This window comes from Nannizzia gypsea, genomic scaffold (assembly GCF_000150975.2).
Source record: "Nannizzia gypsea CBS 118893 supercont1.4 genomic scaffold, whole genome shotgun sequence".
NCBI lineage: Eukaryota > Fungi > Ascomycota > Eurotiomycetes > Onygenales > Arthrodermataceae > Nannizzia > Nannizzia gypsea.
In genome coordinates this window covers 374,214-401,671 of record NW_003345198.1, presented here as the reverse complement: position 1 = coordinate 401,671, position 27,458 = coordinate 374,214, and the positions used below count along the sequence as shown (strand labels likewise).

General features: G+C 49.5%; 12 protein-coding genes across 12 annotated transcripts; 6 read left to right on the top strand and 6 right to left on the bottom strand.

The window, feature by feature from the left end:
• Positions 1 to 1,236: 1,236 nt before the first annotated feature.
• MGYG_09063 (hypothetical protein) lies at positions 1,237 to 2,589 on the top strand (the record flags this gene model as incomplete). Its single annotated transcript, XM_003172155.1, has 1 exon — positions 1,237 to 2,589. One exon carries the CDS (start codon positions 1,237 to 1,239, stop codon positions 2,587 to 2,589), a length of 1,353 nt encoding a protein of 450 aa, XP_003172203.1.
• Positions 2,590 to 3,436: 847 nt separating this feature from the next.
• On the bottom strand, positions 3,437 to 6,786 carry MGYG_04794 (kinesin-II subunit; the record flags this gene model as incomplete). The annotated part of the gene is made up of 2 exons (XM_003172154.1): positions 3,437 to 5,862; positions 5,928 to 6,786. The coding sequence occupies 2 exons, from the start codon at positions 6,784 to 6,786 to the stop codon at positions 3,437 to 3,439; spliced, it is 3,285 nt and encodes a 1,094-aa protein (XP_003172202.1).
• A 2,169-nt stretch (positions 6,787 to 8,955) lies between these two features.
• On the top strand, positions 8,956 to 10,071 carry MGYG_04793 (hypothetical protein; the record flags this gene model as incomplete). Its single annotated transcript, XM_003172153.1, has 3 exons — positions 8,956 to 9,257; positions 9,621 to 9,828; positions 10,006 to 10,071. The coding sequence occupies 3 exons, from the start codon at positions 8,956 to 8,958 to the stop codon at positions 10,069 to 10,071; spliced, it is 576 nt and encodes a 191-aa protein (XP_003172201.1).
• A 721-nt stretch (positions 10,072 to 10,792) lies between these two features.
• Positions 10,793 to 13,235, bottom strand: MGYG_04792 (hypothetical protein; the record flags this gene model as incomplete). The annotated part of the gene is made up of 2 exons (XM_003172152.1): positions 10,793 to 13,166; positions 13,231 to 13,235. 2 exons carry the CDS (start codon positions 13,233 to 13,235, stop codon positions 10,793 to 10,795), a joined length of 2,379 nt encoding a protein of 792 aa, XP_003172200.1.
• Positions 13,236 to 14,078: 843 nt separating this feature from the next.
• MGYG_04791 (hypothetical protein) lies at positions 14,079 to 14,570 on the top strand (the record flags this gene model as incomplete). Its single annotated transcript, XM_003172151.1, has 3 exons — positions 14,079 to 14,226; positions 14,270 to 14,341; positions 14,404 to 14,570. 3 exons carry the CDS (start codon positions 14,079 to 14,081, stop codon positions 14,568 to 14,570), a joined length of 387 nt encoding a protein of 128 aa, XP_003172199.1.
• A 1,208-nt stretch (positions 14,571 to 15,778) lies between these two features.
• On the bottom strand, positions 15,779 to 16,932 carry MGYG_04790 (tetratricopeptide repeat protein 35; the record flags this gene model as incomplete). The annotated part of the gene is made up of 4 exons (XM_003172150.1): positions 15,779 to 15,994; positions 16,071 to 16,226; positions 16,285 to 16,491; positions 16,549 to 16,932. 4 exons carry the CDS (start codon positions 16,930 to 16,932, stop codon positions 15,779 to 15,781), a joined length of 963 nt encoding a protein of 320 aa, XP_003172198.1.
• A 700-nt stretch (positions 16,933 to 17,632) lies between these two features.
• MGYG_04789 (hypothetical protein) lies at positions 17,633 to 20,766 on the top strand (the record flags this gene model as incomplete). The annotated part of the gene is made up of 5 exons (XM_003172149.1): positions 17,633 to 17,851; positions 17,911 to 18,294; positions 18,353 to 18,581; positions 18,638 to 19,341; positions 19,450 to 20,766. 5 exons carry the CDS (start codon positions 17,633 to 17,635, stop codon positions 20,764 to 20,766), a joined length of 2,853 nt encoding a protein of 950 aa, XP_003172197.1.
• A 434-nt stretch (positions 20,767 to 21,200) lies between these two features.
• On the bottom strand, positions 21,201 to 21,629 carry MGYG_04788 (hypothetical protein; the record flags this gene model as incomplete). The annotated part of the gene is made up of 3 exons (XM_003172148.1): positions 21,201 to 21,307; positions 21,411 to 21,543; positions 21,627 to 21,629. 3 exons carry the CDS (start codon positions 21,627 to 21,629, stop codon positions 21,201 to 21,203), a joined length of 243 nt encoding a protein of 80 aa, XP_003172196.1.
• Positions 21,630 to 22,209: 580 nt separating this feature from the next.
• Positions 22,210 to 22,547, top strand: MGYG_04787 (hypothetical protein; the record flags this gene model as incomplete). The annotated part of the gene is made up of 3 exons (XM_003172147.1): positions 22,210 to 22,266; positions 22,326 to 22,455; positions 22,519 to 22,547. The coding sequence occupies 3 exons, from the start codon at positions 22,210 to 22,212 to the stop codon at positions 22,545 to 22,547; spliced, it is 216 nt and encodes a 71-aa protein (XP_003172195.1).
• Positions 22,548 to 23,096: 549 nt separating this feature from the next.
• MGYG_04786 (glutathione S-transferase II) lies at positions 23,097 to 23,886 on the bottom strand (the record flags this gene model as incomplete). Its single annotated transcript, XM_003172146.1, has 2 exons — positions 23,097 to 23,449; positions 23,526 to 23,886. 2 exons carry the CDS (start codon positions 23,884 to 23,886, stop codon positions 23,097 to 23,099), a joined length of 714 nt encoding a protein of 237 aa, XP_003172194.1.
• Positions 23,887 to 25,294: 1,408 nt separating this feature from the next.
• MGYG_04785 (hypothetical protein) lies at positions 25,295 to 25,723 on the top strand (the record flags this gene model as incomplete). Its single annotated transcript, XM_003172145.1, has 3 exons — positions 25,295 to 25,342; positions 25,421 to 25,440; positions 25,525 to 25,723. 3 exons carry the CDS (start codon positions 25,295 to 25,297, stop codon positions 25,721 to 25,723), a joined length of 267 nt encoding a protein of 88 aa, XP_003172193.1.
• An 8-nt stretch (positions 25,724 to 25,731) lies between these two features.
• On the bottom strand, positions 25,732 to 26,974 carry MGYG_04784 (methylthioribose-1-phosphate isomerase; the record flags this gene model as incomplete). The annotated part of the gene is made up of 2 exons (XM_003172144.1): positions 25,732 to 26,359; positions 26,445 to 26,974. The coding sequence occupies 2 exons, from the start codon at positions 26,972 to 26,974 to the stop codon at positions 25,732 to 25,734; spliced, it is 1,158 nt and encodes a 385-aa protein (XP_003172192.1).
• Between the last annotated feature and the right edge of the window lie 484 nt (positions 26,975 to 27,458).

The following is a 27,458-nucleotide window of genomic DNA, read 5'->3' as shown; positions in this document are numbered from 1 at the left end:
AGACGAAGTTGGACTTCGCCATATTATTTGGGAAAGAAGAGCGATTTTCGCCACTAAGAGTGCAATAGCGCCCACGTAAGAGGCATCGTATACAACCCAGGAGAATAGCAGTTGGGGGGACAAAATATGGGGAAAAGAGGTTCAGACCGCGGATCCTAATCATAACCGGGACCCATGTTACTCCATTAGCACCTTTGCAAGCAGCGTATCACCTTGACAAACGACCAGGAGTGACGTCAAACGGCAAGGGTGGAGTGGAATCTGAACGATGCAGTGGACGAAGTTCGGAGATGACCCAAAGATGGGCCTCCTCAGGGTACCACTCCTAGAGGTCGGACAGCGCTCTTTTCCCAGTGATGATCCGTATATCAACGTGATATGTCCACCCTCGGTGGCTAAAGAAGAGACATTCTCTTCACTGGCAAGACAAAAGCGAACAACTCATGTCCCTCTTCATTTCGCGTTTCAAGCTTCTGGTTCCAGGGTAGGGCAGCAACGGCGAAAGGTCCCTGACAGGCGCTGATTGGACACGAGTCCTGGGACGGACGACCGACTCCCTCGTTTGAAGAGTTTTGAAGGAAAGAATCCCAGCCATTGCTGTGACATAAGTGTCGCGATTAGTGATTCGTGATAGCCGAACTATGGACGTGGGTGGTGGAGCCGCCAGTGTTTCAGGACCGGCATGGGAGCGGCAGATGAAAGGCTGCACTGCTCTCAGACTGGCCTGACTAAGGACGGAGCATTCTCTCTCGCCGTTGGTGGCTACGTGGGAGGGTGAATAATGCTACAGGATATTAATAACCTTCATGCATGCTGACAATCTGATACTTGACCCTCCCTCCTTCGACTCGGGGGTTTCTATATGCACGGTGTTATTGTGTCTCGATACTCGGTACGAAGGAGTTAGCAGCAACAACGGGGTGCAAACTGAGCTAACAAACACCCCGCGCCAACTCTCCTTCCTCCCCTGAAGCCCCTCAGCGTCCCTGATCTAAATTACCCGTGATCGAAAGGCCGTAAAGCATCTTTCTCCCGTCTTTTTTCCGCTTCGTCCATCTTTTTGCTTTTTTGATGTTGAGATAGAGAAAAAAGGAGTAATTGAGGCTCTGTGATGACTCAGCAGCCGAGGCACGTGATATGAAACTCGGCATCTTCTCTTTTTATTTCGACTTCAAAGACAGGAAGAACGCAGGAAGGGAAGAAGAAGCGGAAAAAAAAGGAGACAATAGGGAAAGCATGGGGCTTACTGAACTACCCCTTGAGTTGATCAAGACGATCGCTGAAGCTTTAGAGTACGAACGGGATATCAATGTGCTTGTCCAAACCTGCCGACGCTTGTACCAGGCACTGAATACCTTCCTCTACCGAAACAACATTCGCAACTTTGCAGGCAGCGGACTTGCCACTGCCGCAGCGGCCGGTATTGAACCCGCTGTCAAAAGATTCCTCGATGAAGGAGCCAATTATAACGCCTTTACCTCTAGGACGCCACTAATTCAAGCAACTATTTTCGGACATAATAGTGTCGTTGAGCTGCTCGTAAGGAGGTGCCCTAATCTACATCTAGACGCCCAGGATAACATCAATTTTCGCTCAGCGTTGTTTTGGGCAGCATCGCTGGAGAATGAAGAATTAGTAACATTGTTACTTGCTAAAGGAGCAGACATCAACCTAACAGATGATTACGGCGATTCCCCATTGATCGTGGTAGCTGAGGGAGGGAGTACTAAAGCAGTAAAATGGCTGCTTAATAATGGGGCAGACGTGGAGCACAAGAATAAGTTAGGCGACAATGCTTTAACAATCGCTGTCGAATACGGAAACGAAGAGATTATCAAACTCTTACTTGAGAAAGACGTTGACATAGATGTTATGAATGGGGGGGATCATACTGCCTTATCCCTAGCAGCTGAACAAGGGCACCTAGGGATAGTCAAGCTCTTATTGCAGAAAGGGGCCTCAACCAATGTTGTGAATGAAAACGGCATGAGTCCTCTAGCTGTTGCGGCAGAAGGCGGTCATGTGGAAACCATGGAAATTTTGATTGAGAATGGGGCTGATATCAATTTCCGGGATAGCAACGGTAGCTGTCCTTTGATCATTGCAATGGACGATAATCATATATCAGCCTTCAAACTCCTGCTTGAGAAAGGGGCTGATATCGAGAATGAGGATGATACCGGTAGCACCCCGCTGCATGTGGCTGCACCGCTAGAGAATAAAGAATTCACCAAGCTACTACTTGAACGTGGAGCAAATATAGAAACTCAAGACTCTGGGGGGAATACACCTCTATCGTCTGTTATGAGCAAAGGGTCTCTTGAATCTGCCACGCTACTGCTTGACCACGGGGCTAATATTGAGACTCGGGAGGAGGATGAGAAAACACCTTTATTCATCGCGTCATGCTCTGGGAATATAGATCTTGTCAAACTTTTACTTGAGCGCGGAGCCTCCGTAAACGTCAAGGATAGATTTGGTCGAACTCCATTGTCCGTTGCAATTGCAAATAACAATGTTATGTTACGCGATATCTTGGTCGAAAAGGGTGCGTGTAGTCATGACATCAATACCGCAAGTCGCAACTAGGGTTTTGCGGTTTATGTTTTCTTACTGATACATATCAATGTATATTGATTACCACTGCTGTCCAGGGATTTTAGGCTAATAGGCTAGTCTACAGCATTGATGGAGTATGGGGTGGCATATTTCAGTAATCAAAAAGATATCATTGTCTACTAACGTATCCAATGACTTTATCACAAGAAGGGCTGAAAATAACACAGGCATAGGAAAAGATGAGTACGGATAGTATTCTATTCATACATCATGCTGTATAAGAACTTCATTTCAAAGACCTCTCTCACCATTGACCGGGAGAAACAAAGCGCAAACCTCATGTAAAAAAGAGGATAAAGAAACCAACGACGAAAATAGTCATAAAAGACGAAAAGAGGAGAATGGGATATATAACTGACGTGTCTGAAAAGAGGAAACAAGCAAGGAAAAATGAGGCAAACCAATCGTATCTGGCTTTTGACTGATCAAACACCAGCGAATTAAGGTTGGCCACCAAGGCCAAACAAACAGGCGAAAAAAAAAATCAGGATATCCAACTTGTACAAAGAAGTAGAAATGGCACAATGTACGGAGTGCGCAGGCTGCAGGCAGGAAAGGCAAGTGAAGACGACATGGCGGGAAATCGGGGATAGATATTGAAAAAAGAAAGACACGATAAAATAAAAAGACCCTTTCCGCAGAAAAAATGTGCATGACCAAGGCGTAAACAAGTAGAGGGAAAGATATAAAGGCGTGGTAGGTAAATATATCAAGATCTAGGCAAAAGCAATCAAGATTAACTGGTAGTAGACCATATATGGTTTAAAATGAAAAAAATCGTGACCAGCATTACTTGGACAGGCAAGTATAGCGGTGACTACGATGACATAGGCCTCAGGAGTGGCTTGCCGATGGTAGCGTCCATGGACTCTGCATTTTTCTCTGAAGACTCCTCATCACGTCGAAGCTGATTGTCAGGATCGGTGGAAATGGAGTCCTTGGTACGAGAATGGCTGTAGTTGATATCCGCGAAGAGGTCATTACTTGACGACGGCTCTGCAACTGTGCCAGTTGACATTCTTGACATTCTGGTAGTTCTTTGTGGAGTTCCTTCACAGCTTTTGGGTGATACGCCAGCACTGGAAACTCGCATATGACCCTTGGAAGTCTTAATGAGATGCCCGCTCTCGACTCGATCTTGAATCATCTCGTCTAACATGCGTGACATTTCATCGACGCTCTTCCGCTTCCTGTCTCTTTCTTCGGCAGATAGTCTTACTGGTGGAAGAAGGTTGGGGCTGACCCGTCCTAATACCAAGCCAGCGCCAGCGCCGCTATTGCTAAATAATGAGTTTGTCTCGCTGTTCTGGTTGTTGTGGCTGTGGGGTAATATGGCGTTGTTAATGCCCATGATCTTGTAATCCGCTCCCACAGGTGGCGGTGGGTGAAGCGGTGGAGGTGTCGGCGCTGCATCTGCTCGGCTTGTTGGGTTTGTGCTCCCGCCAGTGAGGTGCGCCATGTCCCTTTGCCTCGCTGCCGATCTCAATGCTGCCACCATTCGGTCTTTGTCGTCTAACTGTAGTCGTAGGTCCGCGATTTCCATGTCTTTCTCCCGCAAAATAGTAGTAAGATCCGAATCGTTATTTGAAGATGTGGTGCTACAAGACTTGAGGTGGTGGTGGTGGTTCAGGCCCATGGAAACACGAGAATGACTTGATCGGCGGGCCTGAAGCAGTCGACGCTCAAGCGTTGAGATGTATCTGTTTTTGTCTGCAAGGTCGGCCTGCAGTGCATTTACTTGGACCTGCAAGCTCGCCATGCCATCGGCGAATTCACCTATCATCTCATCATCGTCGTCGTGGTTATGAGCAAAGGAGGAAGATGAATTAGCATGACCTGCGCTTGCACTGCTTTTCATCGAAGCAAGGGACGTAGAGCGGTTTAATGCTGCACCGGCTCCCAGCGTAGAATGTGAAAGAGAGGATCGAAGAGACCGAACATCCGCGGATCCTGGGCTGGTTTGCGAGGAGAACCTCGCTAAACTTGCATTGACGCCGGTCGATTTTGAACATAGGATCAACCTATTTAGATGCTCAATTCGTTCCTTCAGCGCAGTGCGAGCGAGCTGCATCTCCAGCATTTGTTCTTCGTGACGAAGCGCAGCTTCTTTTTCTCTAGCTCGTTCTTCTTCTTTTGATTCTGCTTCGGTAGCGCTTGTTGGTGTTTCAGCTTTGGCTTGATTCTCAAGCTGACGCCGTAGAGATTGGATCTCCATTCTATACCGCTCGAGCAAGACCCTGCTGCCTGCATCGCCTGTACCACTGCCCAAAGATTCTTCAGCACGTTTTGCGTGGCTGACAATGTTGTTCTTCGCTCGTGCGGCAAACTTGAGCGTGTTCATGGTCTCGTTTGTATGTGACTGGGAAGATGCAGCAGTCGCACCCGACCCAACCTGGATCGTGCATAGAATGCTGACAAGGGAGTTACCAGAGAGCGCCGGTTGAAGTAATCGAGTGAGCTTGCTGTCTCTGTAAGGTAAATGTTTCCCTTCCTTGTCTCCATTTTTGCCTTCCTTCTCAACGCTTAGACGAGCAATGACTGTTCCAAGGGTAAGTAAACTCTTGTTGATATGGGCACCTTCTGCTCTGCGCTCCTTGCTTTCTGCAGCACGTTCAGAACCAGCGAGATCGATCAGGCTTAATGTTGACACGCGAACTCCGCCAGGCGCAATAGCAGCACGTTTCTCATGTCCTGCTGCAGGAGCTCGCTCTCTGCTCTCCACCACAATCTGGACGACAGCGTGACTTCGAGAACTTCGCGAGTTGAACTGCGTACTAGACGTTCTCCTGGAATGGTCTCCTCTGGCGATAACTCGTAGCAGCTGTGTTGGACTTTGAACTATCTCCTCTTTGAGCGGTGTAGCATAAACTCCTCGCTTGCTATCCTCGCGCAGCTTGATCTCTTCCTGTTGTTGTCCTTGAGCTCCATTTCCGCCGTTTCCTTGCCCTGACGCGGACATGGACAATAGATCGTGGATCTTCTCATTGTATATCTCTAGGTAACTGACTCGGAGCAAAAATTCGCGGTGGGGTGTTTCTCGAATATAGGAGAAAATATCTGTGATGGCGAGCGGTATGACACCGGGCGATGTAGCAGTTCCCTGCATTGAGAACGTCTTTCCGGTGCCAGTCATTCCATAAGCAAAAACCGTGCCATGGTAACCTTCCATAACACGGCGGACCAGTCGTTTCGCAGATGCATCGTAGACCTTAGCATTATTATCATGCGTGGTGAAAACATTATCTTTAAACCAGTTAGTTCATTTAGTCACAGTCTTTTGGAGGCTGAGTGTAAGAATGGATAAATACCGTAAAAATAATCTCCGCCTTCTTTTCCTCTATATGAAACCAAACTCCTTCTACCGTCGACCAGCCATTCGCCTTCAGAGTTTTTGCCCTCTCCAGATGACAGGTCTGGTCGAACTCTCACGCTTACCAGAACGTTTCCTTTCCCTTCTTTGCCCTTGGAATTTCGATTTGAACTTCCTGTCGAGTCATCAACACCATCTCTCCCTCGCCGTGTGCCCTCTTCGTTATCATCATAAGTAGTAGCACTGGTCGAATATGAGTCCTGGGTAGAGGAACAGCGGCTTTGCGTAGGCGAGATTATGCTGGCATGGCCGCCCGAGTTACGAGAGTTGGGGATTGATTTACCATCTCCGCTGCCGTTGAGCAGACTTGGAGTTTTTGAGTTCTTTAGCTGCGACCCCGCCCCTGTATCTATGCGCGGAGCCTTTTTCTTTGTCCTGGAAGTTGGCAGTGCTTTAGGGCTATCGGGAGGGATTCCCGAGAAGGAAGATTGAGCGGAGAGAGATGGCCGGCTGGCTTTTGGGGGTTGAGGGAATGAAGCGATGCTCACGGTCCGGCGTACGGTTTTTTCTGGGCTTCCAGGGGTAAGGCATACCGATGGAGACCTGAAAGAGCTTTTACTCGGTGAAAGTGACGACAGTCCGAGGTTGGATGGAACTGCAGATTTAGTCTGGGCGGCGGAGGGGGTTCGTAATTTTGACGGAAGGGGGGAAGCTGCGTAGAGCTTAACCGAGTCGCCGGGCCCGGGCATGCTCTTTCTAGTTTTCGAAGATGGTATCGGAGGAAGGGCTGATGTCGGAGGGCTTCGAGGAGGCGGGTTAGATGGCAACCGAGTTGGTTGCGGTATTGTCGAAGTCATGTTTGCAATCTGGAGGGGGCAATGAATACAACCATCACCTCACCAAAACGTCTGCCAGAGATGGTCAAGATGGGGTTAGAATGGCTATGAGCGACGTGAGAGACGAAGAAGGCTCGGTTTGAGAACACTTTTCGTCTTTTTTCTTCACTCTTTTTTTCTTCTTTTCAGTTGAGAGAGGGATGGTACGACGACGTCTATGAGGGTGTAATATGAGATGTTGCGCGTGGATTTGGGATTGTGCTATGGGCCGGTTGCACTATGCTTCACGACTTGCATGAGACATCTTCGAGATTTTGTGCGACAGGGACGATAAATGGCATGCAGCGGGCAATGCGATGAGGCCAGTACAGGCACATGGAATGGGAGGGATCACCGGAAAGCCCCAAGCAGGAAAAGGTGACGGAGGCAGCAGGCCGGAAAGAATAGCCTGCCAGCCAGCTACCAGGCACGCAAGGAAGCAAGCAAGCAGGGACAACAACTGCAGCTGAGAGATGTCGAAAAGTGAGCCGGGGGGTCTGCCGGAGAACGCTGTGTAATCTTTGGGCATCAGTTACAGAGACCTGCGCAGGGGTGGCCGGGCGGTAAGGGAACCAAGATTTCCTCTAGGATGTCTGCCGCTCGCCTTGCATATACAGATGCGTTCGCCAGGGAGTAGCTGGATATATATATATACACATATATATATCGATGCATGTATACATGATATATATCACCACAGCTAAACCGCGAAAAATAGAAGAAAAGAATAAGAATCTGAAACAAGCTCACATACCGATGGCCGCCAATATGTCGAGCGCTTGTTTATCTTTCTTTTCTTAGTATCGGATGAGAATCTGGGACTGGGAGGCGGCGAAAAGTCGGGCGAGGCAAGTAGAGGAGCCGCGCGGTGGATGAAGCAATATATCACACCGACGATTCAATAGCATATAAACAAAATATATTAAGGGGAGCAGAGTCCAAAAATAATAGGCGCCGAATGCAAAAGATGTTGGATTGCGAACAGGCTGAGTATGATAATATGGCGAGCGATATTCCCAAGCGCTAAAAAAAGGGGGCAAAGAGAGAATCAAAAATAGGGAGAGCGGGGACTTAAAGAAGGGGGTAAACAGAAACGGACAAGGTCAAAAAAAAAACGACCCAGACAGAACATGCGATCAAATGGGAGAGAGAAAACACGAAAAGAAAAACAGGCACCAGGAGACCAGAGAAGGGGGAAAAAAAACATCTGATCCCAAAGAACCAGTGAGCAGGAAATATCGAATCTTAGCTGATTTATTAAAAGCATGCATCGGTGCGAGCTTAAAAAGTGTCTGGCCACACACGCCTCTTCCAGTCTTAGTCTCCAAGGTCTTATCGACCAAATACCACCCAACCACGGCCATCGCCAGATGCGTACAAAGAGCCAGGAGGCGCAACGACGGGACTCACAGCCGTGACAGCGTGCATGGGCACACAGATGATGGGGACCCAGGACCGGGATCCGACAGGTCGAGTGGTTGCGTTCGGTGCAGGGGGCGGTGTTAGGTTCGGTCTCCCTGGACAGCAGAAAGCTAACTTGTACTAATCCTTCTGCCGCTCCGTTTTTTTTATGTATGCGTCTGGGCTAGGTACCAGTAACTGAGCGCATCTATAGGGCTACAGCGGCTCGTCTGCGTGACGACTAAGATAAAATTGCTTGAGAGCAGGCCCGTCGAGAAGCTGCTCTGGCTTGTTCTTAGAGGACGGGAAAAGCCCTTAAGTGGCTTGTTATTCCCTGGAGATCCTCGGGCCACGCGGAGCTGATTGGCCGATGTGGGGAGACCGAGCAGATACAAAAGTCAGCAGGGAGCCATCAGACGGAGCTTGGGAGGACGGATACTTGCGAGAACGCCGGCCGCGACCGCCTGGTCCCGCGAGGCAGACGCGGTTTCAGCTTGTCGAGCGGTGGTTGAAGCTCGCAGAAGCTGAAGACGTCGAGGAGTTGAAGTCGCGAAATACCAAAAGCGGAAAAACCCAAACACGGTCACGTGGTGGTTTGATTAGGTAATAAAGTCAGGGGTCAAAATTCAATCAATAAAAAATAAAATTGAGAAAAAGAGAGAGAGAAAAACAAAAGAAAAGAAGTCAAGACGACGACGAAGAGAATACGGGCGCGGTTGATGGTAAGCTCGGGGAGCAGAGGATAAGAGCATGGATGGGACGGGCGAGGGCGAGTCCTTCGATGCGCCGCCAAGTGTGGCATCTGAGACCGTTGGATCAGACAGGTCGAGCCCATCCACCAGCACCAGCCGCGCAGACATCTATACGGACGGCTCCATACGCCGGGTTTGCCTTTTGCCATCGTCGCCTCTGCCCATCGGAAATGAACGGGCGGGACGAACCTTTGCTGTAACAGGTAAGGCTGAGCAGGCGGAGCTATTCCATGTGAACGTACGGAGTACAGAATCGGCTGTGGAGCGCGGTAGGGGAGGCCGCTTACGGTGGGTGTGTGGGTGAGTCGGGTATCTACAGAGGCAGATATCGGCTATTACAGACTGACTGGACGAATAATATAGATAAAGTAGTGCATGGCCAGTTCAGCGTAAGTAAGAATTCACATGTTCGACAAGTTATCAAGCAATTGCGTTATGTTGGCGTTTCATATACCTTACCTTGCACTATACGGGATACCCACCTACGGCGTTCATTCAACGGTTTCCAGCTTCTTCGTACGGGTATGCGCATGCAAAAGAGCCGAAGACGAGATGCTGAAGCTTGCTGCCTGATTGCTTGCTTGATACCTTGATACCTTGATACCTTGACATGTTGATACTTATACCCCAGTCCCCCGCGTCGGTCACTGATTGATGATATAGGCGAAACACTCCATGCCAACCAGTTGCAACACACCCTGTCCCAACCCTGCTTACTCCTGCTTTTGCCATCCCCTCCTCCGAGGCTAGAACTTGGGGAGAACAGGGCAGAGCATGCCAGGAAATGATAGGTAGACGAGTCGTGGAGTCAGTCAAGGGCTGTCAGGGCAGAGGTAAAAGCAAGGCAGATACGGCTAGGGGAGCGTGTAAAGTTAAGATTTTACCTCCAGGGAGCCAGCATTAATGGAGACAGGCAAGTGATGAGATTTCATCTCACATGAGGATGTGATGAAGCGAGAAAAGCTTGGAATAGGTAACTAGTGGTGGATGATTAAGTATAAGTCAAGAAGATAATCGATTAATTACTCAAGAATAAAATGCATAACAGAATATGGGTATGGGTATGGGTATGGATATGGATATGGATATTACATCTGGCGGGGAATCAAAGTAAATAGGCAGAAGGGGAACGAGTGACATCCCTGGGGAAGGGAGAATTGACGAAAAGAAACCAGCGCACACCGTCTTCCACCTCTCCTCATACCTCTCTCTCCATTTCCATCTTCTTCTCGTCTCCTCGCGTCCACCGTCATTATCATTCATCGTCATGTCGTGGATTTGCGCTTCCTCCTCTTTCTCCGGCTCCTACCACGCTCTCTGTCCGCACAACTCCCGCCATTAATCATACAGGCCATCCTCAACATGAACCTAAAACTTCGGATCGGGGGTGATAAAAGAGTGTTGGGGATGGGTGAAGGTAAGATAAGCGAAGGGCATAATCAAAAAGGGAAAAAGAGAAGACAAAGAGTCGAACAACCAGAGATCTATATGTCGTTTTTCGCATCAAGCCGCCGGGATACAGGGGAAATCATTGTAAAGGTAAAACCAAACGCAAAAGGCAAATAAGTGTTAGAAGTTAGGATCGGGTTCAGGAACAGGAACAGGAACAAAAAGTCAAATATCAACACGCTCAATAAACTCAATCAAAAAGGGCCAAAAAATGAGCGTAAATGAAAAAAGGAGTTATAGTGATATAGATGTTAGAAGCAATATAAAGCAGAATGCCACCACCAGTAGTTTTTTGTTTTCCCGTGTTTTTGTTTTGGTTGCCGTTAGATGATCTGACATTAGATCAGAGTAAACATAGTGATCGTCGAAAACGGACATGTCATCATCTATGGCGGAGGAGGAGGAGGAGGCGGCGGTGGAGGCGGCGGACCACCAGCATCAGCCGGCTTCTTAGCAGCCTTCGGGTTTGGCCGAGGCTTGACTTTTCCTCCTGTCATCCATTTGGCGAACCCTCCTGGTGCACCAGGACGCACCACCTTCTTTGGGGCAGGTGCCGGTGGCGGCGGCGGTGGTGGAACGTCCACAACTACAACGGGCGGTTCTTCCTCTGGCGGCGGTGGAGGAGGCGGTGTGGGTTCTGGCTCCGGCTCCTTGGGTTTTTCGGGTATAGGCCACATATGCATGCTTACCGACCAGTCGGGCTCAACAACTGTGTCCCAGACCTGTGGAAGGATGATGTCTCCGTTGGGGCCAACCAGGTCGTAGTGCCCATTCACGACGTGTTCGCCGATCAGGTCGACGTGCAGGAAAGCCTGGCGGATGAGTTCTTCCATTCCCTGCCATGTTTTGCATAGGGCAAAGGGGAACTTGAACTTTCTACCTATAGCATCCTTGAATTGAACAGGCTTCTTTGGCGGTGGTGGTTTCTTGAGAGCAGCCTCTGTTGCTGCTGCAGCTGCTTCCGCGGCCTTGGCATCTCCCGCCGCCATGGCAGCAGCCGTGGCCTCCGCTAGGGCAATGGCAGCAGCTTCTTCAGCCTCTTTCTTTGCAGCGGCGGCAGCATCCTCGGCTTCCTTTTTGGCCTTGGCGGCAGCGGCGGCAGCGGCAGCTTCTGCTTCAAGTCTGGCAGCCTCTGCCTCAAGTCTGGCTTCTTCCTTTGCAGCTGCGGTGGCAGCGGCAGCGGCTTCAGCAGCGATTTTCTTCTCCTTGGCGGCCAGAGCTTCTGCTGCAGCTTTGTCGGCGGCTGCTTTCTTTATGGCAGCTTCACGGGCAGCATCGCGCTCTTCTCTTTCCTTTCGCTCTTCGATGATCAACTTCTCAAGTCGAGCGATTGCTTCATCCTTTGGATCCGGAGGTGGGGGCTCCACGGGAGCAGGAGGTGGTGGTGGAGGAGGAGGCGGAGGAGGCGGTGTTGGCGACTTGGCCGGCGGAGGCGGGCTGGGACTCTTTTCTTTCTTTGCTGGGCTCGGTTCGCGACCCTGAATCTGGAAGAAGGGCGGGGGCGGGAACATAGACGGAGGTATATGAGGGTATCGTTGGATATATTGGTAGTAAGCAGCAGCGGCGGCGGCAGCCTGGGCTTGGGCCTGGGCCTGGGCCTGAGCATGCGGATGTCCGGGTCCGTGTAGCATGGGATGGTGGGGAAGAGCGTGCGGGTAGCCGTACGGTACCATTTCCGGGGACATATAAGGCGGTGTGCCAGGAAAAGACGGTGGGTGGCTCATGACTGGGTGAGCCATGGTAGGTTTTGGCGAGTCCTCTTCATCGTCTGGGGAGCCGCTGCGCGATCGGTGTCGGGGAAGATGAGCATGCGGGTGATGCGGTGGGTGGTGGGGATGGTGAAGTGGCATACGTTGAGCGGCATGCGGGTGGTGCGGATGTGGTAGGCCATCCTGGCCGGCGTAGTATCCGTGAGGGAGTTGTTGGTGGTGCCCCTGCGGGGGAGGCGGGTAGTGCCCGCCGTAGGGGTATTGCTGGTGCGAGTATTGACCCATGTGTCCTCCTATAGGGTTCTGGTGGCCCATGGATCCCAATTGAACAAGTTGATTTGAAGGTACTCCAGGATGGGCTGCATGAGCATGTTGCGGCTGGGAGAAGGACGGGGGTTGCGGAGGCTGCTGCTGCTGCTGCTGCTGCGGGTAAGGGTTGAACGACGGAGCGGACGAGGCTGGACCCTGGGTTGGCGGAGCTGGCCAGAAGCGTCTGTCTGCCGGGTTTGGAGCGTAGTCCAGATAGTCGTCCTCGTCGTCCTCTTCGTCTTCTTCCTCGTCCTCTTCTTCTTCTTCCTCCTCCTCCTCTTCCTCTTCGGAGGAGTCTGGTTCAGGAGATACGGGGACCGGAGGCGGCTGTGGAGGTGCCGCTCGGGCGTGAGGTCGTCTTGACCTGTGGGAAGGCACGGCGTGGACTTGTTGAACCTGGGGATGAGGGTGTTGGTGCGCGTGTGGATGCGCACGAGGTTGCTGGCGCTGATGCTGATGCTGGTGTTGATGCTGTAGCTCTTGCTGGTGCCGCCTTGAAGAACGATGGCGGGATGGTCGAGGATCGACGGGCTCGCGCAGTCTATTTGAGGTGCGTGGCCTTGAAGCGGAGTCTGACGGCTTTAGTTCGTCTGGGTACTGGAGGTGAGACCAAGGCCCTCCAACTTCGTAGTCCTGGTATTCGTGGCTCGAGGTGGAAGGTATAGAAACCTGTACACCTGTGCCGGACGAGTCGTCGTCACTGTATGAATCTTCAGGGGCGGGAGCCACACGACGATTCAATCTGATCCGTTAGTATGCATATATATACAGAGAATGTTGAGAGGAACCCTTGAGGGGAGGCTTACGGCATGGGACGATTGCGACGGAAGAGGAAGTATCCGGCCAGATCTCTCCAGGGAACGGAACGATCTGGGAGAATATATCCTCAACTGAGAGCCAGCGGCAGGGTAATTGAGGCGTATCGATGTTGGCGGCGTCGATGTTGGCGGCGTCGATGCTGCTGCTGATGCAGATGCAGATGTCGATGTCGAGTGTTTGAGGTGCAGCAGCCGTGTAAAAGCGCGTGAGACTCGGGTGTCCAAGGTCGAGTCACTGATGAAACAGGGTGTATTGTCGCAAGTCAATGTATATATATCCGGTATTCCTCGGGTATGCGGACTGAGCATGAATCCAGCAAGGGTTCTTTTTTTGCTTCTGGAGGCGAGTAGTGTTTGTGTCTATATATCCAGAGGAGTCGAAAAAAAGGGCGGGCTTGGCTGTTCGACAGACAGCGTAGCTAGTTGGTATCACAACGACGAAGAGCCCAAAACGAAGAAGCAAAGAAGAAGGCTAAACCCGTACGCTATGCTATGCAGTCAGTAAAATACTAGCGGAAGAGAGACGCGATGAGACGAGGCGAGGCGAGGCGAGACGATTAGGGGGGGTATAGTATGGGACATCAGCAGAAGCAAAAGCACAAAAACGCAGCGGACAGCGGGAGGTAACCAATTTAAATAAAACCGACAGTCAACAGAAGAAAAAGAAAAAGAGGGCGAAAAGGGCAAGGCGGGCCAGGCCAGGGTGAGAGATGCACAGGTGGGGAGTTTGGCCTGCTTGTCTGCTTGTCTGCTTGTTTTTTTTTTTCTTCTTCCTCTGCTCGTCCTGCTCGCTCTCTTTGGCTGTGGTGCTCTTTGCTGCCCAATCTGTATGTATCATGACGCTGCAGGTGGACGTCGATGCTCGGGACAAGCCTCGTCCATCCACCCCCCTCCCCCTTCCCAGGAGCGAGGAACAGAGAGCACCACGCAAGAGAGGGCGGCTAAGCAGCGAGGCTCATGGGGACGACGACGTGCATTATGTGAGTGATGGGCAGACAGAGTGACGAACTGACCGCGCGAGATCTAGATGGGCTGCCTGTCTGCCTGCGCTGGGCTGCTGCTGGCTGGCTGGCGCTGGCTGGCGGGGAGGATGATGCTGGTAGGGCAGACGCAGCTAGGCTCGCCCAACCCAACGGCGGAGACGACCTGATGGGTACCCAGCCAGGGTGACGCCGGCGAGGAAGACGAGACAGACACAAAGAACAGCAAAAGAACGGCGCAAAGAAGAGAATGAAGAAGAAGTTGAAGTGAAGAAGAGAAGAAGAGGAAGAAAAGATGAGGTTGAAGAAGAGGAGAAGTTGACGTTGAAGATGAAGTCGAGGAGTTGATGTTTACTTTTGCCTGATCGGGAAAAGGTCATGTGGTCTGCACAGTTTTAAGGCAGAAGACGAAGACATAGATGATGAAGACGATGGAGAGAGATGATGAAGATGATCATGGAGAGACAGAGAGTAGACAGTAAGAGTGAGGAGTGAAGATAGAGATAGAGACAGAGTATTCGGTGTAGGTTTACGGAGTTTACATACATAGATCAGACAGACTTCGAGACAGATCTGATAGACTCGCAGATGGACAGATACATAGAGAGTTACTCCGTACAGGCAGAGTCAAGAATATACAAGAAACATACAAGATACAAGATACAAGATGCATAGAAAGAGGAGGAAGAAGGAAAAGTCACGGCCTGCAGTGAGGCTGCCAGAGTGAGGCGTCGGTACCTCGAGTTACGCTGCTGCCTGCCTGTGTCTAGGGGCGACCTGCTTGCTACTGACTGCCTGGCAGCCTTTCTTGTCACTCACTTACTTAGTCGCTGCTGCTGCTGCCGGCCTGTTAATAAGTATCTGCCGCTGGTACTGTTGACTGGTCGATTACTCCGTGTCCTGTCAATATCAAATACGAGGGACGAAGTATAGAGAACTAGGTAAATAAGCAGACAGTTGATATATTGACTGACCACCCAAAAAGAAAAGAACGGAAAGAAAAGAAAAGAAAGCCTCAACTTGGCCTGGCTTATTACGTCAATATTCGATATTTCCCCATATTCAATTGAATAGACTGAAGAAGGAGGTGCTGCTGCTGCTGCTGCTTTACTTTACTTTTACTCCGTATATACTCCCTACCCCTGACCAAAAGACGCCTCCTTTTCCCCCTTCCACCACCCTTTCAGTTAATTACTCACTCTTACTGACTGCTTCTTCCCTGTGGTGCCACGTCATGCCGTCTTCGTACTTGCTTGCTTGCTTGCTTGCGCGTGGCGGCGTGCCTGCTTGGGTCCTCGTTATTTGGTAGGCCTGCTTACTGGTGGGAAGGGAGAGGGACAAGAAGCTAGGAGAAATAGGTCGATCTACAGAGTACTGCTTGTCTGCCCGTCTAGAGAGGAAGAGAGAGGGAGCTATCTGCATCAAGCATGACAATTGGAGTTCTACCATCTAGACTTTGATCGACGAACCTCCTGAGAGCTGTATCTCACACCCACATAACCACTTGGACTCGGACCGACAGGAAGATCGACGACAAGTAGTTTAGTTAGTTAATATCAGCTCGACTTGGACAGCCGGTCAAGCAGCGCCTGGGCCGTAATGAGCTCGCTCTCGTTGAACTCCGGGCTCCGTCCGGCCACACATCTCTCCTTTACAATCTCACGCAGCTTCTGCACAGACAGATCATACAGCTTCTGCGTCGTCTCGGCTGTCGGTAGCGTCTCGTCGCGTCTTGACTTGGGGCCTAGCCTCTCCAGCAGCCGGGTCGTGCTCTAGAACAGCCAATCCATGTAAGCATAACCAAACCAGTGATACAATACGATATGGTATGTGTGTGTGCGTGCATACCAGGTTCAGCCCGTAGTACCCGCGCACGTAGTCGTCGCAGAGCTCGATGCTTCGACAGAACCGTCGTACAGACTCCGCCAGAGGTTTTAGCGTCATCTCTGGAGACTCGGGGGAGTGGGTTGATATATACAACAACTCTCCCAGCCGTGCATGCAGCTATTCACTCGTCAGCCATGGTCCAATTTCTAGTAGAAAAGAAAATAGAATAACTTACGTTCCATGCGTTTGGCAGTATGAGAAGCGCTTCTTCGAGACAGAAGATAGACTGCGAAGAGAGGCCCTGGCTGTGATACAGGTCCGACAGCTCACACCACGCCTCTGCATCTGTCGGGAACGCATCCAGGAACTCCACCATACTTGATATAGCCTCGCCAGCTCTGCCCAGGGACCGTAGAACGGCAATCCGTCGCTTCAACACTGGCTATACACACACATAGTTAGCATGCCATCCATCTCTGAAAAACCTGCCATCACTTACAACATTAACTGGATTCTCCTGTAAAATGCCATCGTATCTCTCCAGCACCTTCTTCAATGCCGTCTCGTCTGCTGCAGTAGCCTCGTCGTACAGTCCTCGCAAACCCATAACCCGCTCGTTGTCCTCTCCGAACCGACTCGACAATCTATCCAGACACTCCCGCGCAGACTTGTCGTCTCCCGTCCGCAGACACGCAGCCAGCAGCTGCTCGTAGCTCGTCCATAGCTCCGGTGATTCGCGCTGGCTGAAGATCGAGAACGGGAACGAAGGGAAGCGGGAGGGTTGCGTCTTTAGGAATGAGGGAGCTTGCTGCGACAGACGAAGCGAGGCCTGCGGATCGGACGAGCTTAGGCCGAACTGTGTGTGGAGGAGAGACGTCGACATCGTGGATGCTATAGTATAGCGGTAGGAGCAGTCAATTGTCGAGCCGTGGGGTTTGGGTGTTTGCTATAGATAAATCTATGTATGTAAACTCCGGAGATGTGGTTAGTTGCGATGCCAAAAAGCAAATCGGCGGCGAGTGACGTTTGGGTGCGCTAAGAAGTTCACGCGATGAGGTTCAACACAACGCCGACTGCAGGACGGAATTCAACACTGAACACATCGACACCGGGACCCTCGGAGAGAAGATATCTAGTGGTTATCTGCAGATAGGGCGTACAGCCTGAGCTGTTGCATGCTTTTTCCGGCCGGAGATTTATCACACACCCTGCAGAGCTAAATATGAGATAGAAACCGGCCTTTACCATCCCACCACAGCTTGTTCAGCCCGGCGGGATACTCAAACTGGCCTCCAACTACTCACTGCCCTGACTGTCCGTGGTACTGCGGAGGCCGTCTTATCACCATGTAAGCTACTTTACTCCCCCAGAGTCCTACAGCTGCGGCTGCTGATGTGTTGTGCAGGTTCGAAAAGTCGCTGTATGACCTCATCCGAGGCCTACGGAACCACAAGGGAAGCGAGAGCGAATATATACAGAACAGCTTGAAGGAATGCCGGGCAGAGATCAAATCTCAGGACATGGGTTAGTCGAACCAGCTCCCCTGCTGCTGGTGATCGGAACTACTCGAGGGGTGCGGGTGTATGGAAACTGACATTCCTGCAGACAAGAAGGCCACTTCTCTGTTAAAACTTATATACCTCGAGATGTTCGGATACGACATGTCCTGGGCCTCCTTCCATGTCCTGGAGGTCATGTCTTCGCCAAAATTCCATCAGAAGCGTGTGGGATACCTTGGAGCTGTGCAGAGTTTCCGCGTTGATACCGAAGTCCTCATGCTGGCTACCAATCTTTTGAAGAAGGTTAGCATACCATACTACATACACCCTCTCAAATGGCTATAGTTACTGATATCATTCAGGATATTGTATCTGCTCAGGTCCCCACAATGTCCCTGCCTCTCATCACACTTCCGCATATAATTTCGCCCTCCCTCGCTCTGTCACTGCTTTCAGACCTGATACCTCGCTTGGCACACTCACATGCAGTAGTCAGAAAGAAGACTGTGGTAAATCTCTACCGACTATCATTAGTATATCCAGAGGCATTCCGCATAGCCTGGCCAAGAATTAAAGAAAGATTGATGGATACAGAGGAAGACGGTAGTGTTACAGCTGCTGTCATAAATGTCGTCTGTGAACTAGGCTGGAGGAGACCACAGGATTTCCTCCCCCTGGCACCACGTTTATTTGAACTACTCGTTGACGGAGGGAATAACTGGATGGCCATAAAGATAATCAAGCTCGTAAGTTACTCCTTCTCACGGCTATTAAAGCATTATAGTAGCTAAATATGGATTTCAGTTTGCCTCATTGACTCCGTTGGAGCCAAGACTCGTTAAGAAGCTCATACGGCCTCTAACTAACATCATACAAACCACTTCGGCCATGTCTCTATTATATGAATGCATCAACGGTATCATCCAGGGCGGCATTCTTGATGGAGTAGAGGGTATCCGTGAAGGGGAAGCCATTGCACAGCTATGTGTAGACAAGCTCCGAGGCATGCTTGTGCTAGAAGAGGACCCCAACTGTAAGCTCAGCTACCTTTGCTTGCAGTACGGTGAATTATAACTAACCTATCTTCAGTGAAATACGTTGCTCTCCTCGCATTCAACAGGATCGTGACAACTCATCCCACGCTGGTTTCAGCACATCAGGATGTGATAATGGGTTGTCTTGATGATAACGACATATCAATCAGACTACAGGCCCTTGAGTTGGTTTCAGGGATGGTGGCAAGTGACTCGCTACAGTCCGTAGTCAACCATCTTATTACCCAGCTACAGACATCCTCTGCCGTTTCAGACGGCCCTACTGCCACTACATCTCTACTAGCACACATTGCCCCAGCTGCAGACCAGGATGATGAAGACCCGGAATCGCACCTGGAACTCGCTAGACAGGATAGAATGTCTCCGCCTCCACTTCCGAACGAGTATCGACTAGAAGTTCTCCACCGGATTTTAGACATCTGCTCGCGGGATACGTATTCCAACCTTACCGATTTCGAGTGGTACGTCGACGTCCTAGTGCAGCTAGTCCGGCTAATTCCACCGGCCAGTGCTTCCAAAACAAACGATGAGCACTCCTCCAAGGACGCCCATGATCAAAGAACAGATATATCCAATCGGATTGGCTCTGAGTTGCGCAATGTGGCGGTGAGAGTCAAGAGTGTACGGCCCGAAGCCACTCGCGCAGCGGAAACACTGGTACTTATCGATAACCGAGCCGCTCTGTTTCCCTCATCTGGTACTTCAAGCACAAACCTGTTAGAGCCGATCGCTTGGATAGTAGGTGAATATGCTGAGTATCTCAATTTCCCGGACCAATCACTTTCGTCCCTTATACATTCGTCCAATCTAGGTCTTTCCCCCAAAGTTCTTTCGGGGTATATACAGGCGATTCCCAAAGTTTTTGTCCATCTCACGTCTCAATTCTATGATTGGGACATAAACAGACAGGGAGAGGTGTCACTGTTGTTAGCACGGATTACCGATTTCTTGGAGAAACTTTCCTCTCACCCAGAGTTGGACGTGCAGGAACGAGCCATCGAGTTTTTAGAACTATTGCGCTTGACAAAAGAGGCGGTATCAACGTCAGATGTCGAATCAGGGAATGTACCGCTTCTTGTTTCCTCCGCTATACCAAGTTTATTCACTGGTCTGGACCTTAACCCCGTGGCAATTGGAGCGCAGAAGAAAGTCCCAATTCCAAGTGATCTTGACCTAGATCAACCGATAAATCCGCGGTATATCCATATACAGCGTGAGTCAAGCAATGGTTGGTTTGATTCCTTCAGCCACGATGAATGCTATCAATTCTACCACATACCGGACTCAACATCTTATGTTACCAAACCGCATAAGGAGATCCTATCACCCACCCCTATCCAACCATCTTCATACCAAAATGTCTCCGAAGGGCTGTTGTCTGAACCTGCCGATGCTGTCGCCAAAAGGCGCATGGCAAGGAGAGAACGCAACAAGGATGATCCATTCTATATTGGTTCCGGACAAGGCGAAGGGGAGTCTTCTGATCCAGCTACACCGTTTAACCAGGCTTTACGTGGTGCCAACGAAGAAGACTTGGATCTCGACTCTATTCCCATCATTGACCTAGCTATTGGTCAACAAAACCCGGAGAAATCAGATAACCAAAAGGCACGGAAACCAAAACGCAAAGTGAAGCCTAAGAAAGTGGAAATCATAGGGGATGAAACTCTTGAATTCGACAATCCCACAGCTTCCTCACCCACCGTCCGGCCTGTTACTGCATCAATGGGACCAGGAGTAGCGAGAGCCAAGAAGTCGTTACTGGAAGTTGACTCAAGCGGATTAGGACAGCTGTCTCTTGAGGAAGATAGCGGCCTGACTGCTGGTATCGGCGATATAGCGAGAAAAGAAGCCGAGGACGCAGAAATGATGAAGGCAATGGCGGAAATCCAGAGATTACGACTAGAAATGCAACGGGAAGCAGAAGCAATCCACGGAAGCAAAGAAGTCCCTGCTGAAGGCAAGATGATTAAGAGGAAAAAGAAGAACGTCGTATCTTCTAAGAAGACGAAGTCTAGCAAGGAAGCAGAGAGGGAATCCTCCCAGCCTCAGGAGAAAGCTGCAGACGACGAAGGCGGAACTCCTGTGGTGAAGAAAAAGAAGAAGAAGAAAGTAGTGGTATCTAAAAAGGCAGAGCCCGTGCAAACGGAAGGTCAGGAATAGTTCACCCTTATTATACCACCAGGGTGGAGTTCGGTTTATTCGGCTCATGAATTTTTGGTTCTTTATTTGCATAAGCTGGCAATATGCGTCTTATCTTAACAAAGTGATGGTTAACTTTGTGGATATGCATGATAGATATGATATATTTTTAGAGCTGAAAAAGCGCTGCATACTTACTTAAATGAACATTTACCAACGTCCTTATTCCACAGCATCGGTAAATGGATTGATTCTCTCAAAACCGATGCCTTTCTTCAAAATAAAAAATAAAAAGGCATAATGGATCTTAAATACTTAAAATACAAAGCTAGCGAATACGCCATAAACAATGGCCCTTTGAAGAATAGAATAAAAGCGGAATATGAACAACAGAATGGGGCAATGCTAGGTCAGAGGTATCAAGTGGTTGATAAAAATATTATGGAAAATGTCTTTTAACTGGTCCATTTGGTAATGAAACTAGAGATATATCCCCATATAGCAGGGATGACTCTAGCTAGTTCGAAAAAGAGACCGCCGCATAAGACGAAAACGAGTAGGACTACGGTTATACAAAATAAGTTAGCAGCTGCATTTGACACCCGAGAACATGAAGAAATAAAATGGCTGCATGAGGCCACCGATAAGGTGCAAATAACACGTACCAACCCAGCCCACGGATATAGGAGACTTTGCCTTTGGTTTCGACTTAACCGTCGTCTCTGGCTTTCCTCGCTTGGAGGCTTCTTTTTTGGCAAATTTCTCGTTCGCTCTTCGCTGTTGGGGAGTTTGTGGAGCCTGGCAATTGCAATTCAACGGATTAGATATTGATTTATCCAGATAACTGACATAGATCCAGGGTAATTCCGTTGCTAGCATACCATTTTGTTATAGAGTTGATATAGGTAATCGAATCAAAGGGGGTCAAGGGTAGTTGCTGATCGGCGTAGTAGATTTCAAGAATTACCCGCAGGGGAGTTCGAAGGCCGTTAAAAAAAAGTATGTATTGAAGGGTGTTGCTTGAATCCGGACTGGATGCGTATATATACCTCAACGTTGCGCGGAGGGTAGTCAACTGGCCAACTGTCCTCTAGTTGACAACTGACCGAACCCGGGTGAATGGCGAGTGAAATGGAAGAATCTAAGAGCTTCGGCGCGCAAGTAGAAATCAATCGAAGGCTCTGTAAAAAAATTGAGTCACAAACAGCGCTGCTAGTTAGTTATCTCGCTGTTGATAACAGATGTGCGCTCAAATATCGAAAGTGAACACGAGAGCATCTTTCATGATGTCAGTTGCTTATGTCATCTGCCAAGTATTTTTGCTTTTTCCTGTGAGGAAAGTTTAATGAAGAGCCGGAGATACAAACATCAACATTTGACAGCTTCAAGCTTCTGGTTGCCAGCTTGATATCGAAAGCCTTTACGCAAAACACTCATTCGGTACTAGCTGATATTTTGTACAAAATGGCCTACATTACGCGACGGAGCTATAGCAGCAAACCCAAGCCTCCTTCACCTCATGTAGGTACACTCGATGGACCACGGTTTCCAGGAACAAGCTCACTAACCTGTATGTTTAGGTGATGGTATACAAGAACTTCGGTCGTCCTTTTGTGAAGATCTTTGTAGGGGCATTGATATGTTATCAAGCTGCTTACTGGACGTGGAACAAACTAGAGCATGAAGACATAGCTCATCGCAGTGGAAATGGTACGAAATCTCCTTATTTCTTCCAGTTTATATCTTCTTGCTTATATCCGAGTGACCCATTAGTGACACCTACCCAAACGCCAAACAATTGATCACCTCGAGATATTGAAACTACTTCGTATTTATGATACGACTGAACGCTCTTTGAGGCGACCCATGCCACCAATCGGGTTTTCTACGCATATTGGGTCAGTCACCGGAGGAGCTTGTCAAGCTTCAAACCTGGATCATCGGAGTGAAATTATGGGTATACTGTTTTGGGACAAGGTAGCCTTAATAACCCTTCTACTTGAACAAAAATATGACCAGCACGCGCCGTTCATTATCCGGCTCTTCTACCGTTCAAGCCAGAGAATGTTTACAAGTCGCGTCCATCCCAACGAATCAATGATAATGACTCGGGCTTAACAATGTCGCGGCAGCAATCACTAACCTATGCATGTTTACTACTATCATGCATGTGTATTTACTACTTCCCTACCAATTAAGTCAACTTCGGCTGATTGAGAACAAGCATGAATTGTCTTGACATTAAACTTCTATTCACATCCAGTGTCTAGGCTCTTATCAGCTTCAAAGCAAGGTCATAAGGCAACCTCACTTTTACCGACATATCTATCTCGCCGTCGACATGATTGAAATTAAGCAGTCTTGTTGTTCAGTCTGTCCAGGACATCCTTTGGAACATATGATGGGTCGAACTTTGCGATGCCAGCGCAGAACTCCTTGATCTGGGGCACCTCGACAAGCTTGCTCCACCACTTCTGGAAGTTAGGAAGCTCAGAAATCTGCTGATCGAACCACTCGTCTCCGCCGATTCTCTTTGCCCAGAAGAACCATGGGACCAAGCAGATATCGGCGTATGTCATCTTACCACCAACGAGCCATTCCTTGTCCTTCAATCCGAGGTCGACGACACCCATGACACGACGGGTCTCCTTGGCGTATCTGTCAATGGCTGAGGGGAAATTCTCGAGATGGTACCATTTGAACCCTGATAGCAACATTGGGTTGGTTAGCTGGCCTGTCAATCTTGCCCGAAGAAGATCATGCGCTTATGATGAACGTACATGAGAATTGGCCGATGTATGGGCCCTGTCCACTGACTTGGAAGTGCAGCCACTGTCTCAAGTGGTACTTCTCGTGCAGCGAGGAGAAAGAGATGGTGCTCTCCTTGTCGTATTCGTCAACCAGATACTCAACGATGGCACCAGACTCCCAGAGGTAGATGCCGGTGTTTGGGTCGTGGATGGCAGGGCAGCGTCCATTGGGGTTTATGGCGAGGTACTCGGGCTCCTTGCACTGTTTGAAGTCGGTAGCCTTCAGCTCGTAAGGGATGTTCAGGATCTCGAGGATGATGGCCACCTTGACAGGGTTGGCTGTGGGGTAGATGCCGTAGAGGACCAACGGCTTGATATCACGGGGAGCCATTGTGACTGTAGATGTATATAAATATGCTGTCTGTAAGCTGTTACTTGCAAGGAGATAGATTGCCGCTTGATGCCAGAGTTTCTACATGGCGTCCTGCGTCCCTTTATTTATATATTACGTTGCCGAAGCTCGCAGCCCCTCCATTCTCCATGCCGAGCCCGCCAGCTCTCCACAGCGGCCCTTCACGGCCGGAGCTACGATTGGATAATTCTGCGATCATGTATTATACATATGGCCGTGTGGAATGCTCCTTGGTTACAGCAAACTACAGTAAGCATTTATAATCAGGATTCGGACCAGCTCTGTTAATACCGAGCTCGGAATGTCCGGACTAAGCTATAGGCAGAGATGCAGGATGCAGGGGCATGCGAGTTAGTTAAATACGGCAGACATTATCGCGAACCGCATTGCTAGGCAACGCTGCACCGAAAGACCCCCTAGCAACATTTTCAACCATCTAGCTTGATAAAATAAAAGCAGGTTAACTTAATGGCCATATCTTAGTCCCTTAAAAAATAACGATTTTAAAGGTGAAAACGGGAGCTTCCATAGAGGCCTAAAAGTAATGGAAATATTCGAACCTCTTCCGTGCATAGGTTACTTTCTGCCTCAAAACGAAGGTACTTTTGGTGGCATTGCTCCCTCTTCTATAACAAAATAGTAACAAGGGTATCTGCTGGGCTGGTACAGTTGATAATTAGGCAATAAACATTGTGGCACCTTTGATAATATGTAGGGGTGATGGGTATGATCCTACAGAATTGATGTGCTGACCTAAACCGGCTTGTCGATAATTTTAACCATATCACGTGACCAATTTTAGGCCAGGCCGCATGTAACTAGAGGCTCAAACTACTTTAATTTTACTTTCGCCTTTAAATCCTACAGTCGGTCATGCCAAACATGTTGATGCCGCATAGTTGGCACCAATGTACCTACAAGCACCCGCTAGACTTCTCTTACTGGAAACCCGTAAATGCTTATTCAAGCGTACGCCTGTTTCAACATCTGAAAATATTGGCGTAAGACATCAGTTCTGGAAATAGAATAATAGTCCGGTTTTGGTGTGATGTTTGTTCGTTGATTTGTTGAATAACTAGCCCAAACCCCCTGGAGGATGGATGGCTACGGGGTTGTCAAGGCTACGCAAGCTTATCAAAATACCAACCAAGTCTCCTGACTTTGTGGTCATCGTTTGATCTCAATGGCTTGAATACGGCCTAGAGTCCCAAGGTTATCACGGAATAAGATGAAGTTCGCTGAAGAGCAGGGTCATTCACGTGACCGTTTGGCGCCTCCAAGAAGGCTCCAAGTTAACGAAGAAGCCAGAAGCGAAGTAAAACAACCAAACTGTTGAAAGACTTTTGACCAGAGATTTGGGGCAAAAAGAGAAGCATATAAACACACTATGGGCGGATTCAATGAGAACGAGAGCGCTGAGTCGCACTTAGCGAAGGTACGACCTCGATGACGCCTGATACAGGCCCCGCACTTTCAACAGTGATGCCTTTGCTAACTCCCACTATTATCATAGGCGTTTCAAGACATAGCCAAGTAAGTAACATTATACGGCATTATTGGAGCGTTATATATATCTATAGGTGCGGGAATCATGTCTAATATCTTGTGTCTATATAGAGGCGAGCAGACGGCGCAAGCTATCGAGAACCATCTCACGCGCATAGAGCAGGAGATAGATCGTCTCCTTGGATCTGTTGAAGCTGGAAAGGAAGATGGGGACGAAGTAACCAAAGATGATGATAAGGGGAAGGAGGAGGCGAAGAAGGAAGAGGAGCAGAACGGATCTGATGAGCAAGGAAAGGGGGATAAGCAGTGAAGAATGGACTATGGGAATCCAAACAGTTTCTCCAGCTGGAAGAGCCCATCTGCGTCCTTCTCGGCAACACCGACCTCTGTTACAATGGCATCGATAAGGTCATAGGGCGTGACGTCAAAGGCGGGGTTCCAGACATCGATTCCAGGAGCAGCGATGTTGACGGTCTCAAGGGTGATGTTCTCCTCATTCTTGCCGAGATCGCTGATACGTGGGCCTGTGATTCTGGTGACTTCGGACTTTGCTCTTTCTTCAATTATGATATCCTCTCCTTCCTTGGTGCGAAGGTCGATGGTAGTTCGGGGTGCGGCAACGATGAACTTGACGCCATGGTATTTGGCCAGGACAGCCAATTGGTAGGTTCCGATCTTGTTGGCGGTGTCTCCGTTTGCGACAACACGATCGGCTCCCACAACGATGGCGGCAAGACCTGCTCCCTTCTGCGCGAGGAGTGAGGCGGCCATGGAATCTGTGATTAGAGTGGCCGGGATCTTGTCGTGGACCAGCTCGAAGGCAGTGAGTCTAGCGCCTTGGTTGTACGGTCGTGTTTCTGTGCAGTAGGCGTGCTCGAGCTTGTCTGACGCAAGGAGAGAGCGGATGACGCCCAGCGCTGTTCCATACCCGGCGGTTGCAAGAGAACTAGATAATAAAAACAATTAGCCTGCCTTTGCCGTGCCATTTGTCTTTGGTTCACTCTGGTTGATATTGATACTGTTCAACGTACCCTGTGTTGCAGTGTGTCAGGACACCGACCTTCTTCCCCTCTTTGCCTACAGGTGTGTTATTCACAATCCACGCTGCGCCAAAGTCTCCCAGTCGATGGTTATCCATGGCATCGTCAATCAGCATCTTCTCCGCAGCCTCGACATACGCCTCCGCCAGATCTTTCCCCTTGGGATCCCCGATCTGCTTCCTCGTCTGTACCAGCGCCTTCAGCTTGATAGCCGCATCGCTCAGGTTCACTGCCGTAGGCCGACTGGTAACCAAGTAATCTAGCTTCTCCAAAATGTATGCTTCGACCTCGTCTGCTTCGGCGGACAGCTTGTCGTGGTCCATCAGCTCCGTCAGCTCGATCGAGAGGGAGAGGACGGCAACGATGGCGATGGCTGGCGCGCCTCGAACGTGCATCTCTTTTATAACATGCCATCCTTCCTTTGCTGTTGAGACGGGGATGTATCGCTCGACGTGAGGAACTTGGAGCTGGTCCAAGACCTGTAGCATCCCGCGCTTGTACCGGATGGATTGGAGAGACATGGCTGACTGTGCTGATGACCCCGTCGCAGGCTGTTCTATAACTACCCTTATTATGAGTGAATAGCTCGAAGGTGGTGTTTCCTTAGCTGTAGATGGCGGAAGAAGAGAATCAACCGGTAGCTGATAAGGAGTTATTATAACTGGTGGGGGAGGGGCAAAACGCCGGATATAAAATTTTATCCAGCGCATATAGAGCCAGCATAGCTATATAGCCCTTCACCACGGATTAAGGCTGGCGAAGTAGTGAATATTGGAATATCATTTGCGGAGTTTTATCTGGTAAGACGATATTTTGCGCTACTTCAAGACAGATTTCATCTTTGCAAAGGCGAAGATACAGATGCACGTAGCTCTACAAGAGGTCTATAGCCGTTTAGATATAGCAGAGGTGATAGCTCGTGGAGAGCCCTCTAGTACCATCGACTGCTTCAACTCAAGTCTCTGAGTATATCCATATGTTGCTTACTGCCCCTAGCACTGCGAG